General features: G+C 36.0%; 1 protein-coding gene across 1 annotated transcript; it reads right to left on the bottom strand.

Annotated features, from left to right (window-relative positions):
• Positions 1-1,078: 1,078 nt before the first annotated feature.
• On the bottom strand, positions 1,079-8,479 carry blk (BLK proto-oncogene, Src family tyrosine kinase). The gene is made up of 14 exons (XM_024291247.2): positions 8,151-8,479; positions 7,365-7,441; positions 7,147-7,282; positions 7,042-7,072; positions 6,534-6,624; positions 6,362-6,460; positions 6,193-6,296; positions 5,981-6,130; positions 5,606-5,758; positions 5,360-5,539; positions 4,017-4,093; positions 3,363-3,513; positions 2,045-2,176; positions 1,079-1,965 (listed from the first exon to the last, which is right to left on the bottom strand). Exons 3-14 carry the CDS (start codon positions 7,237-7,239, stop codon positions 1,763-1,765), a joined length of 1,464 nt encoding a protein of 487 aa, XP_024147015.1. The 5' UTR covers positions 7,240-7,282; positions 7,365-7,441; positions 8,151-8,479; the 3' UTR covers positions 1,079-1,762.
• Between the last annotated feature and the right edge of the window lie 4,648 nt (positions 8,480-13,127).

Consider the following 13,127-nt stretch of genomic DNA (forward strand, 5'->3'; position numbering starts at 1 on the left):
TAAACTGAGAGTTAAAACTGCTGCTTTAGAGGTGAAAGCCGCAGATCGTCAGAAAATGTGAGCGTGTGAAGCTAAGCTGTGGTAGGAGGAAGCAGCTGATCTTCATTCTTCATGAAGAAGTGTGGAGGTTGGTGTGAGAAATAGTGTTTCTCACATTGCATAGGCTCATGTACACACGTCAAATGACATTTTTCACCCTCTTTGGAAATCTTTTGCCATCACTGAGGATCAGGTGGCAGCTCAATGTGCAGCTGAGTTTTCTCTGAAGGACACTGACATCTGCAGGATGTCACAGGTATAAAATGCACAGTAGCTCTATATAATAAAGTGTTATTAAATATATATCATGCTTATCAGAAACTTAAAATTACCTTTAATATTAAACAAATTTGAATAAATTAGCAAGACAGTCACAACCTAGAAGTTGTTAAACTGTCGTGCATCTGTGCTTGCATTAAAAAGCTTCACTTGAAAACTGCTGATGCGGCGCCTATGCAGTGATGGGATGCATTTAATGAAATTAAAGACTTTGCACTTTTCCCGGCACTGTTGTTGTTGTTGTTGTGTCAGCTGGAAATTCTCCAAAGCTAGATGTATATTAAAAAAGAAGTTTTTTTTTTCTTTAATGAGGCTTAAGAAAATAAGCGTGCATCATTGAATCTCTGCAAAGATGGCAGATAAATGTACAGATAAAATTCCTAAGTTTGTTACAAGTAGTAGACTTTAAAAAATAATTATTTAAAACGTTGGGTTTGGTTCATCCCATTTTGAAGATGCTTGTCCACTTCTTTAATCTAGAAAAGTGTAATCATTTTGGCATGTGGGAGCCATGTTTCTGCGGCATTTGAGGAATTCTGACTCTACTTCCTGTTTCCTGCATACACAGGAAATGGGTTCACCCCTGGTTGGCACAATCCCTTTTATCTTCAAGATACTGGGGATCAAAACTCCCACAATTTTGTCCAATTATTTTCAAGTTTGGTGTAATTTGTGCTTTTTCCCATGCATTTACCGTCACGTTTGCTGGATCGCAACATGTGTTTACACACAAATAGAAGCATTTGTGATTTTTATCTCCTTTTTTTTTAGATATTTTGTACTTGAAAACCTTTCTTTTCAAGTGCTTATAAATCATATTCCTTTTAAAAACTATTCCAAATTGTGTTTTTCAATTTATTCCAGCTTATTTGACATAAACATTCAAGTTTAGTGAATTTTGTGTAAATTAACAACTTACAGCAGGAAATAGGGGAATGTAAGCAAAAGTTCTCCATAAGATAAATAATAATATTTATTTAAAAAAAGCATTTATGCAAAGGAATAAAACCAGTTTTACAACTCAGCTTTTACAAAAGAAACAGAGGGTTTAAAAAAGTGCAAAATATGGTTATTTTGATTTTCTGTCCCATGCACATGTTTTATACTGATTATTATCTTACCTGTGCTGCCTTTTTGGATTCACGGCAATTTACATTGTGTATTTTTGCACTTGGTCCTTTTTAAACCTTGTGAATCAGTCTTGCGGTGCCTCCTGGCTGTATACGCTCCTAAATCGGCATCAAAAGCTGAAACCATGATGATACTTTTGTGATGCTTAATCCAAATGGGGCCTAAAGAAGCAACTTTCATTCAGGAAAAAAAAGGCTGAAAAAAAAGAAATCCATTTGAAAAATATCCATTTCAACATCGATGGTTCCCAGTTCCTTTAAATTATTTTTCCATTCCTTGTCCAACAAAAATCTCTCTTTGTGTTCTTCACAGTCTACGGCTGCATCTCATACTGTCCCTCTGTGGCGATGAAGAAGTCATTGAGAATATTCTGCAAAAACTCAAAAGTGGGCCTCTCTTCAGGCCTTTGCCTCCAGCACATCATCATGATGTCGTAGAGTTCCACGGGGCAGTCGTCTGGTCGGGGCATCCGGTACGCCTTGTCCAAAGACATGACCACCTCCGGGTTGGTCATTCCTGGAAAAAAATGAGTTAGGTTTTACAAAACAAATCTAAAAAATTTGGATCAATTTGGAGGATTTATGAAATACCGCACCTGGATAGGGAATTCTACCGTATGTGATTATTTCAGTCAACAGAATTCCAAAAGACCAGACGTCGGACTTGATTGTAAAAGTCCCAAAGTTGATGGCTTCCGGGGCGGTCCATTTGATGGGAAATTTTGCCCCTATGGAAAAAAAAAATTGGACACGTATTACTGCCAAATAGCTGATTTATTATAATTTGATTAAAAAAACCCCACAAATTAAGCATTTAATTATTTTTTCAGAATTACCTTCACTTAATATATTTTTTTAATTTTTTAACTAGTTAAGTCCCAGGAAGTATGTTTTAAGCATGAAGAGAACATGCAAACTTTACTTGGGATTTGAACCGGGGCCTTCTCTGTAAGGTCAGAGGGTTAACCACTCCACCATGCAGTCACATTCTTAAACTAACTTAATTTTAATGGCTTTAATTTAAAATTAACAGAGACAAAAATCTATAAATATTTAGTTATCCTACGTCTGACATATCTTTGTATAGATATAAACCTCTGTTGATTGGATTTTAAATGTATTTGTGGTTGAAATAAACAATTTTAATTCCATTGAAATTCAAATAAAAATCTTTACAATTAAAAAAGTGAGTTTTTTTATTTAAAAACATTCATAATAGTAGTTTAGCATCAATCAAAATCTACAAATTTATATTTTTTGAAGTTCAGGTCATTAAAAAAGCTCTAAGAGATGGATACATGTCTCTTTTTGTTTATTTTATGAATGGTAAATACCACAAATTAGCAATTAAATCCTAAAAAAGCTTCAACAAAACTTGTACCTGTGGAATCTGACAATAAAACACCTTCAAATCTATTATCTCAATATCTTTAAGTTGCAGATATGACATAAAATAAATGTTGCGAACCAAAAATAGCTAAGCTTCTCTCAAACTCTGCCGCCCTGTTACGCTCAGACTGTGAGAAGAAGTTGTGTTCAGTGTTTTACAGGCTTCTCTTCTTTCTTTTCTTGAAACCAAACAAAAGACAAAGATAGAAACAGGAGTTTGAAGGTGAAGTTCATATGTTTGATGCTTGATTTAGCAGAAATGTGAGTTTTTATTTATCGAGACGAGAACTTCAACCAGAGACAGTTTATGTCGGCAACAAATATGTTACATTCAAATTAGTTTGTATGATTAAATCACTAAAAGCTATTTTATGCACGAGTTTAACCCATAAGACTAAATTTTCCCTTCAAAATAAAATTATGTGGAATATACCACAAACCAAGTGGACCACAGAAAACGTGTGATATTTTTTCTGTTCCTCTGAAGTCACCGTGGGTTCAAGGTAAAGGCGTAACAGATTTGACCTTCTTGGGCGGTGTATTCAGTCTCGATGATTCTGGCCAGGCCAAAGTCTGCTATCTTGCAGTGTAAAGTCTCGCTGACTAGAATGTTGGCGGCACGTAGGTCCCGGTGGATGTAGTTCTTCTTTTCAATGTACGCCATGCCTTCAGCTATCTGCCAAAACAAGAAGCAAAACGAGGTGTCACTTCAAATTCAAGCTTATTGCATTCACATGTAGTGTTACAGTGTGTGAGTCAGCATTGAGGAACATGTAAACTCTACATGTTCAACAGGAAGCAGCAACCAGAAGCTCAGTGAAAGGTTTTCTAAAGTTTGTGGATGGAAAAAAAAAAAAAAAAAAAAAAAAGCACGACTTCCTGTCCGGATGTTAATAATCGACGTAGGCCGAGGCTTTGAAGCCACATGTGCAGCAGCTTCACCGCAGAAGCCACACAGCTACTGCTGACATGTTTCCATGCGCATTTACCAAAGAAGGAGGAACTACAGTTTTCAAGGTGTTGCCTTATAGCAGACAGTGGGTAAAAATACATTTGTGGTCTGAGTGGAGGACGTTTTTTTAGACTAAAAACTACTAAATGAAAGCAAAAAACAAACACTTTGAGGCACAAAACCAAGACAAAAATACATTTTCTGCACAAAAACACACAATTTCCAACCTGCGCCGACATGTCGATCAATTTGTTCATCTTGAGTTTTTGCCCCTCATCTGATTTTAGAAAGTCAAGGAGGGATCCTGCAAATGAGAGAGGCAACCCAAATGAATGTTTGGTAACCGATCCGTGACATTTCTAATACATTTGAAAATGCCACACCTTTTTTACTTAAATTAGACATCAAAGAAACAAGTATCTCACATTTCTGAAGCTAAATTAAAAGAAAAGGCTAAAAATGATGCACTTTATTTAAAATACACAAACTTTCATTAATGCATGATGGTTTCCACACCAGTAATAATTAATAATCAATCAATGTTTGATTTTGTATCACTCAAAATACATAAACAAAAATATGTTATAGTTAATTGAGAATATGAATCTTATCTTGTTTTATCTTCAATCGTTTTTTTTCGTGCAGTCCTGGATTTAACGCTATGTCACAAATTAGTGACATACGTCACAAATGGGTAAGTTCAACCGCCTGGTTTTATTTTACAAATGGTGTTTTAGCTCATCTAACCCAGGTGTTAACTTGAGGCTCCAGAGCCACACGTGGCTCTTTTTTACCCCTACAGTGAGGTTTTCTGGTTAGACAAAAATTAAATATTTTTAATTTTAAAAAGTACATTTTTCCATCTATACAGCAAAAAAGTCAAACAGACTCCTAACTATATTACTCATAATGCTCCAACAATCCACCAAAAAGTTGTAGCTTTCTAAAGTCGAACATTTTGACAGATCATTTTAAGACAAATTCAGGATTTTTAAGGTGGATTTTCTCTCATTAAACATAATTCAAGGATTTTGGGTTCACCCTATGGCCACTTGGTTAGCTCTGATTTAATTATTTTATCGTATTCGATTTACAAATTCATGGCAGAGATGAACAATAAAATAAACAGTGTATAGTATTTACTTTTGCTGCACTGTAATGATCCAAAGAGGTGCAGGATGTCTTTTATTTTGAAAAGACATCATATGAACCTCTGTCAAAACTTAAAAAGTATTTCATATTTTGAAAAATATTTTGTTTCATTTGTGTAAAAAAAACAATAACTTATATTTTAGTAACTTAAAAACAAATCAGTGTTTTATTTTTAAAGGGTGAAATTCATCTTTGTGGCTCCAGTTGGGTTGTGGTCAGTGAGTTTAAGTGTTGAAGGCTGCAGACCCCGGACATAACCAACTTTGCTCTAAATGGTTTTAACCACTGATAACCACACCAAAGCAGGGGGCCTCATCGGTTTCTCTAAATTCCTTCACCTTAGATTTTAAGATTACTCCACACCACAAACAAATATCTCAAATTTCTGTTCTAAAAAGTTCCCCCTTGATTGTCGTACCGTTCACCATGTACTCAGTCACGATGAGGATCGGCTCCTTGGTGACCACGGCGTGCAGTCGCACCAGCCGGTCGTGCTGCAGCTGCTTCATCAGATTTGCTTCCTGCAGAAAAGCTTCAGGCTCCATCGTGCCTTCCTTCAAAGTCTTGATCGCGACCTTTTGGGTGTTCTTGTAGAACCCTGTAAGACACCATCAATCGTTTCCAACTTGTTTCCAAATGTCACCTGATGTGACGTATATCTTACCCATCCAAACTTCTCCAAACTGCCCAGCGCCCAGTTTCTTGATCATCTTTAATGTCTCACGGGGAATCTCCCACTCATCGTGGGCCCAGGGCTGCTGGGGGGCCTTGGGCTTACAAGGAGTGCTCAACCTCTGACATAACCCGTCTGCTGTGCCTGCACACAGAAATAGCATTTAAGGTTAAATAAAATATAACTTCTCTCACGATTCTTTGTAATTGGGGCTCATGAGTGGTCACGTGAGTGGAAAACTACCACTTTCACACAGGAAATGCAAAAAAAAAAAAAGATCAAAAGGGTTTCAATTGCAATTGTACGTGTCAAAACAATTGGGTCGCTAACGCAGACTGTGTATTTCTGTGCTGACTTTATACTCACGGCTGTAGTATTTGACCAGTTCGTGGAGCGAATCAAAGGTTGTGGAGGGGGAGATGTAAAATCCACCTTTATCCAGACAACGGATTTTGTAGTGTTTTACCATGTCTCCTTCTTCTTGATCCAGATCTCGGATGGACAGTGAGTAGGACCCTAAAGGCACACACAGACTTTAAGTATCAAATCATTTTATGTTCTTAAACTTTCTGCCTTACCTTTAGAAGTCTCACTCTCCCGAACTAAAAAGGTGCCTGGTTTATATCCAGGAGCTAAAAGCAGTCGCTCCGTCTCCCTCCTACTCACATCCTTGAAAAACCACCTGTCAGAGGGACAATTTAGCCCATAATCCATCGTTGAGTTTTATTTTCAGTGTTTAATTCTTACTTCTCCACCTCCAGCGATTCAGCTCGAGCAACATAATTGGATGGGATGTAGCCCTCGTCCCCGGTGCTGATTGACTTAGCCAGGCACCATTCTCCTCTCCTGCAAGCAAGACGGCTCCTTTTTTGACACTGAGCTGAAAAAACTCGGATGCAGCAAAAAAGAGTGCACCTACTCTTGCAAAATGTTGAGTTTGTCTCCCTTTCTGAAGGACAGATCGCTTCCGTTTGTGGCTTTGAAATCATGTTGGGCCACAAACACGTCATCTGCAATAAAAAAATTAAAAAAAAATCTGAATTATTTACTTTTGAGCTTTTTTCTCTTCCTATTAGCAGCTTTACATTTACACTGCATCCTGTTTAAACTCTGCTGTGATGTTATAAGGACTCGCTAGTGTTTACAGTCTTATCTGAGCCCCAGAAGAGAAGAGAGGAAATTCAGAGATTTCAATCGCTAAAATTTGCCTCCTTTTTCTGCGAGTAATTATTGTTTAGTGACATACAGAAGCGAAGCTTTGCAGCAAAAAGGGTCTCTGTGTGACACGCCAACCCTCTATCCACTCATCTCTTACCTTCCTCACGTTTTAGGCCCAATAAGAATAAACAATAACAGTAAAAATATTAATAAAAATAATGTTAAGCCTCGAATACATAAAAGGTTTAAAGTAAATATGTACAAATTACCTTTATTTGAAGAAGTATTTCCGCGTTGGGCCTAAAAGACACAAGTGTTTTTGTCTCTTTAGTTACAACATTTACTTTCTAAATAAAATATTGTTTCATACTTACTGTGTTGTTAGATGAATGTGACTGACTGTTGGGTTTTATTTTGTAGAAACCGCCACGTTTTGCTTGTTTCTGGCCACTGCAAGCGCAGCCCATCCTGGGTATACAGGAGAACCTCGGCAGCAACCAGCCACATTTACTGGGAAATACATTAGATTAACTGTATTTTTATATTTTTAAAATACAAAATTGTAACATTTTAGAGGATATCTTGCTTTTACCTGATAACAGATATTTTTTTGTTTTCAGTCCTCACCCCTCCCAGATCCGATTCTGTCCTTAAACTCCATTCCAGAAACTATAACATGAACCAAACACATTCAAAAGTCTCTTTGGATTCATTTTTCTTTGTAAAATGTTCAATTAAAGACACAAGCTGATCCTGAAAATTGAAACCATAAAATGCACAAGTTGCTCGATAAGTCTCGGCCTAACAGAAAGAAGCTGAAAAAGAAGAAGGAAATAAAACTAAAAATAGCTGATGGAGTGAATAATTCTCTGTATTTGCATGAGGAAGCGCAGCGCAAACATTTCTAGGAGTTTCTATTATTTTTAAAATGTTTTCCGCTAAACACAAAAATCTAAAAAAAAACTTTTTTTATTAAACAACATAATTGAGAAATTACATTTGAGCAGATTTTTATGTCCTTGTAGGATTTTTTAGATACTTTGTTAAGTTTTTTTCAATTACAATCAAAATAAGAGATAAAGCTGATCAACACTTGAGCGCGTAAAATTAGTCCTCCACTTCTGCTTCATTAATACATTACGTTAATTATAAATTACAACATCTCAAATGTAGCTTTTGTGCTTTTATTTTGAAAATTAAACATATTTTAAAAGTCATTTCGACTGCAAAAAGTTACAATATTGATCTAAAACGTTTTTAAATTCAGCCAAAAATCACTTATATACAACTTAGCTTTGTCAATTTAAAAAATTCACATAATATCAAATAAAAAAGAATGGATCTCAAATTGAAGGTCATAATTAAAGCAAATAGTTACCTTCTTGTCCTGACTCGTTCAGATTAAGGCAGGATGCAAAATGTTTCTTCGTGAAGCCAAACTGTCTGTCAGCGAGCCACTTTCATTGTGGTTTGGAAAGTTTCTCTGTCAGAGCAGCTCTCTCCCCCCTCACACACACCCCAACACACAAAGTAGAGGCCAGGCCTCCCTTAAGGGACTGCAGTGCACAGAGCAAACTGAAAATTGGTGTGGTTAGTCGTCTGACTTTAGCAGTTCACTTCCCTGCCCTTTCATGTCACATCATCTGACACAACAGCACTGAGATAATCAGCTGATTCCTCTCACATTTCACATTTAATCTCGAAAATGAGATACGAGAGTCACGCAAAAATTAATGACCGGACACTATTGTGAGCAAAAACTTGTCCTTTTTGCAATTTTCTACACTTTCTTTTGTCATGTTGTGAGCCCACCCAATGACACAATTGTGTTGTTCTTGCTGTATGTGTGTGTTTGATACATTGTAGGTGTGGTTCTGTAAAAGAACATGACATACTTCTCTGTTCCTGAAGTGGTCTGTTGTGTGTCTATCTCAACAAAACATCTCAGCTCAGTTAAACGCCATGTCTGCAGTACAACACTTCTGCCACTAGAGGGACTGCAAACAGCTGAAACAACAGAACACAGATCTTCATGGAGTGGGATTATGTCATCAACTAGATCACATTTCTTTCTTTATATTATTTTTTTTTTGGAAATTTCAATATGCAAAAATGATTGCAATTATTTTTCTTTTATTTGATAAAACTATATTTGAAAAAAAAAATAAATGCAAATTTGTAGACTGTTTAAACGTTCTATTTCTCAACATATCTACTTACTGTAAATGTATTAAAATTAACCAAACATGACAAAGTTAGGAAGTTTTTAATATATAAATCTAAAACTAAGAGGATTCAGTTCATGTTGTTCCTCAGTTTTGACACTAGAGGGTGTAAGAGGTCATCTTTATCAACTTTTCTAAATTATATTTTCTTGGGTTTTTAACCGCAAATTGTTATTTTACTATCAGTGACGCATTTTTTATTGTAGCCTCATGTAGATAATTCAAGAATTTCTGATTTTGTTTTCTTAGCCTCTTTCTTTGCAGCTGCAACATGCAACTAGTGCACATGCAAAGTCTGTTGCATCTGGGTGGAAACAAAAGCCTTGCAGACTCATGTGTGGTCAATCCCTCAAAGTCTGACAATGCTTTGGTTTTGACACCATACAATACAGTTAATCAGGTCTTTCCTTTTCTCACCGCACCGCTCTGCAGTAGGGAAGTCACCTCACTGCAGAGCATTTCACACAAAGACGCCCTTGAATTACCTGATTGTTATAGTTTTTTTTCACCAGCACTTTTCGTATGATTGCTATCAAGAAAGAATCAAAGAGTCTTGTGGAATATATATCCTTCACGTATACTGTAGGTGTGGGGAACAATAAATCTTACAGCACCGGAAGTGTTTGTTTCCTATGGGGGGCTCTATACAACACGTAACGTGGGGATATTACTCTCTGGGCAACACTTCACAGGTTTTTGTTTGGACCACCTGTGTTGTGTGTGGGGACCTCTCTGTGCAAACACACACACAGGCTGCAGGTGCATGGTCAGTGTTATTGAGTGCGTCCTGGTTACTAACTCTTTATGCTCCTTTCTTCCAGTTTTCCATCAAGCCCTTGTTTTCTTCCCAGGGCTCGGCGGATGCTTGTGTACAGCTCTGCTGGGGTCCCCAGACATTGCATCCTGCCTGCAGAAGGGTCATAAGTGGCCCCACAGGATAACCTAAACAACAGTGGGAAAGAAAGAGAGCGCGGGTCTCCTCTGGTAATGTAGTTCTGACCACCTCTGTGCCAAAGGCGTACACGCTGCCAATAGAGCTGCTCTCAGTTCCTATTATTAATGTGAGTGTGCGACCAAAAACGTCTGCACGTGTGAACCTTTTGTTTCAAATCAAGTGTTTGTTCATCAAAAAAATAAAAAAAAGAGAATTGACAGCCTTATATTCATTATTACACACACACTTTCTCATTTTTGATCCCTCAGTGTAACACAAGAGGCCCCTCTTCAACTTCCTGTCACTGTGGGAACCATTTCTATCGTTTGTCACACATGAAGAGAAGGTTTTGCTATTACATTTGCCATAATAGGACCAAGCGACTGTCAATAAACAAGGAACAATCGAGTCTGCTTCAGTGCCCCGCATGCTTATAGGCCTAAAGAACAGACGATTTTTTTCTTTTTTGATCAGAGAAACTAAACAAAAATTAGATTCTAGTCATTTCTGGAACTCACAATTAACTAAAATTTAGAATAGATTTATTAGTCATTGTCACATGTACAGCAAAATTTAAAGTGCTCACTGGTCAGTGCTTCATTTATACTGTTCCTATAAGATTAAAATCATAATTAAAATAGATTAAGGATAAAATAAAAATAAATTAAAGAATACGATAAAATATGTACATAAATAGTCATAACGCAAAAAAATAGAAATAAAATGAGCAATAAATAAAAGTCATAAAAACGTTAGCATACCTACAGACAATCAAACACACACATTCTCTGTCATTAAAGTGCATTTGATTTAATAGCAGCATTGAGAATGCTGATTGCAGTTGGATAAAAACTGTTTTTGAATCTGTTTGTACTTGCGTTGAATTGTCTGTAACGTCTGCCCGATGGCAGCAATTCAATCCCCCCCTAAAGTCCCCCAATGACAATTTTTTTTATTAAAGAAAAACATTCCCATTTGTGTTTTAACTATGATTATAGAGTTTTTAACCAAAATCCTACAACCTAAATGTCTTAAAAAGCCATTTTTCATGTTGATCTGAAGACTCAATTTCCAAAATCTCCTCCGAGGGGGCGTGCCTTTTGGTGCTGAGCTGAGTAGCTCCGCCTCTGATCCCTCCTGTCTAATAATGACAACTCTGTGTCTGGCTAGTTTAAATACGAGCCGCTTTTCTCCTTCAGAATCTGCTGGAATTACGTTGATTGTGTTAACAATTAAAAAAAAAATACAGTAAATTAAAGAACATAAATAGCGAACCAAACCAATATTTTCAACACTGTTTGTATTTTTGTTTCACATGAAATAACATCTTAGCTCCAAAAACTGGATTTTAGCTTGAGGAGCCTTAATCAACCCGGTCGGAGCAAGTGTCTGCAGCTGCTCCAGCAGTGGCAAGTTGCTCTGAGGTAAACAGGGTGGCGGGAAAACCCCTCGTTATTGTGCTCCGGATGACGTCCCTCACTCTTCCAGTGTTTACGGTGGAAATCACTGCCAACAGCCAAAGAGCAGGTGCTTCCTCGACATTCCTTTTGCCTTCCAGAAGATTGGATTACATTAAGATTACAATTAATCATAAGAAGTCATTTTCCATCCATTTCCTGATTGCACAAAAAAGTAATCAAAGGTGTGTAGGTGTGCCAGCTTGTTAAAGCATGAATTTATCACTCTAAAAGCACATCTTAAGCATTATTATCATGATTGCTTGTTTGTGAACATCTCATTGGAATGTGAGCAATAAATAAAGGATTGTACCTTTTATTGCTGAAAAAATAAAAGCATCGATTGTTGGATGGCAGCCTCTCTAAACAGGAAGTGACCTTTCACTGATGACACAAGATTTAGAGAGCAAGATAATAAACGTATCCCTAAATTGAGAGATAATTAATATATTAATTTTGAAAAATCCTCAAGACAAACTCATATAAATATATATTTTAAATTATTTATGCTTTACAGAGCAGTCTTTTTTTATTGGACCAGGTGTTGCTCAATGCTGTCTCTTGAGCAACATATGTTTTGCAATAGTTAAGATTCCTCAGAAGGTGTTTTCAGACAATGAACAATGCAACAGAAATACTGAGGCTTAGTGTATTTATCCCAGTGTTTGGCTGTTTCGTCTGTCTGGCCTTAAACTTCTAACACCTTTCTGCAAATGAGTCATTTCTACAGGTGTCTTGTGAGAAGACACAGGAAGGGTTTGTAGAATGTCCACAAAACAATATTTACATCTATTAGCAAAAACACAAGGTGTAACGTTATGTCAAAAGGAAGAAAGTAAACATTATTTTAACATTTTACTTTACTTTAAGTATTTGCTCATATCAGTATATGTATGTATGCTTTATAAATGTATATTGTTAATATATTACTTTAATTTTAGTACTTATTATGAAATAAAAATCTGTAAGCAAACATGTAAATATTAATTTTGGTATGTTTAGATGCAGGGAAATTAATTTATACATACAAATATATAAGAATATATCTACTAAATGAACGTATTTTATTTTTTTGTTTTTATTGTTTTTAGTTTTGTTTTAAATAAACAAATATCAAATGAAATCCTAAACTTTTTACACTTTAGTTACCCTTAATTAGGTGTGAAGTTTTAATGAAAAAACTTGATGACATAACTATTAAATATTACTGAAGATGTCAAGATGAAGTTATATTTCTATGTCTTAAAACAAACCATTTAGCTTGGGTTTTTAGATGGAAAATACAGAAAGAAGATACAGAAAGGGAGGGGGTTTGCCTAAAAGGGATGAGTAATGATTTAATTCATACCTATTGAGGTAAATAAAAAAATCCTGACTGGATCACTGTACTTTTATAGATGTTATACCATTGTGGTAAACAGCTGCTGATTCTATTGTAACCAATAAATATATTTTTTAATAATTTTTTTTCAGTTTTAATTTTAAGATGGCTCTAATCCATATATTTTTTAAAAGGTTGTAGAAAGAAAAAAACCAACACCTGATTAGTTTTTCTGTGTTTTATGTGATAAAAACACTTTTCCAGTCTCAAAAATATGTACAAACATCTCTTTATTTACCTTTAACAGGACAAACTGTTTATGCGTCTCAGTGAAACCACACTTATCATTGCCATACATAGCAATTGTGTCAACAAGACTGACACATACATCAATTAAATTCAAATACTTTTACAGAAC

This window comes from Oryzias melastigma, linkage group LG24, assembly GCF_002922805.2.
Source record: "Oryzias melastigma strain HK-1 linkage group LG24, ASM292280v2, whole genome shotgun sequence".
Taxonomy (NCBI): Eukaryota; Metazoa; Chordata; class Actinopteri; order Beloniformes; family Adrianichthyidae; genus Oryzias; species Oryzias melastigma.

Bases quoted from the DNA above. Each gene is read 5' to 3' on its own strand.
- blk (XM_024291247.2), bottom strand. From the start codon at position 7,239: ATGGGCTGCGCTTGCAGTGGCCAGAAACAAGCAAAACGTGGCGGTTTC. The intron at 6,131-6,192 runs GTAAGGCAGAAA...GTGTGCCTTTAG, and splicing joins GGAGAGTGAGACTTCTAAAG to GGTCCTACTCACTGTCCATC. The intron at 4,094-5,359 runs GTACGACAATCA...TCTCATTTGCAG, and splicing joins GACTGAGTACATGGTGAACG to GATCCCTCCTTGACTTTCTA.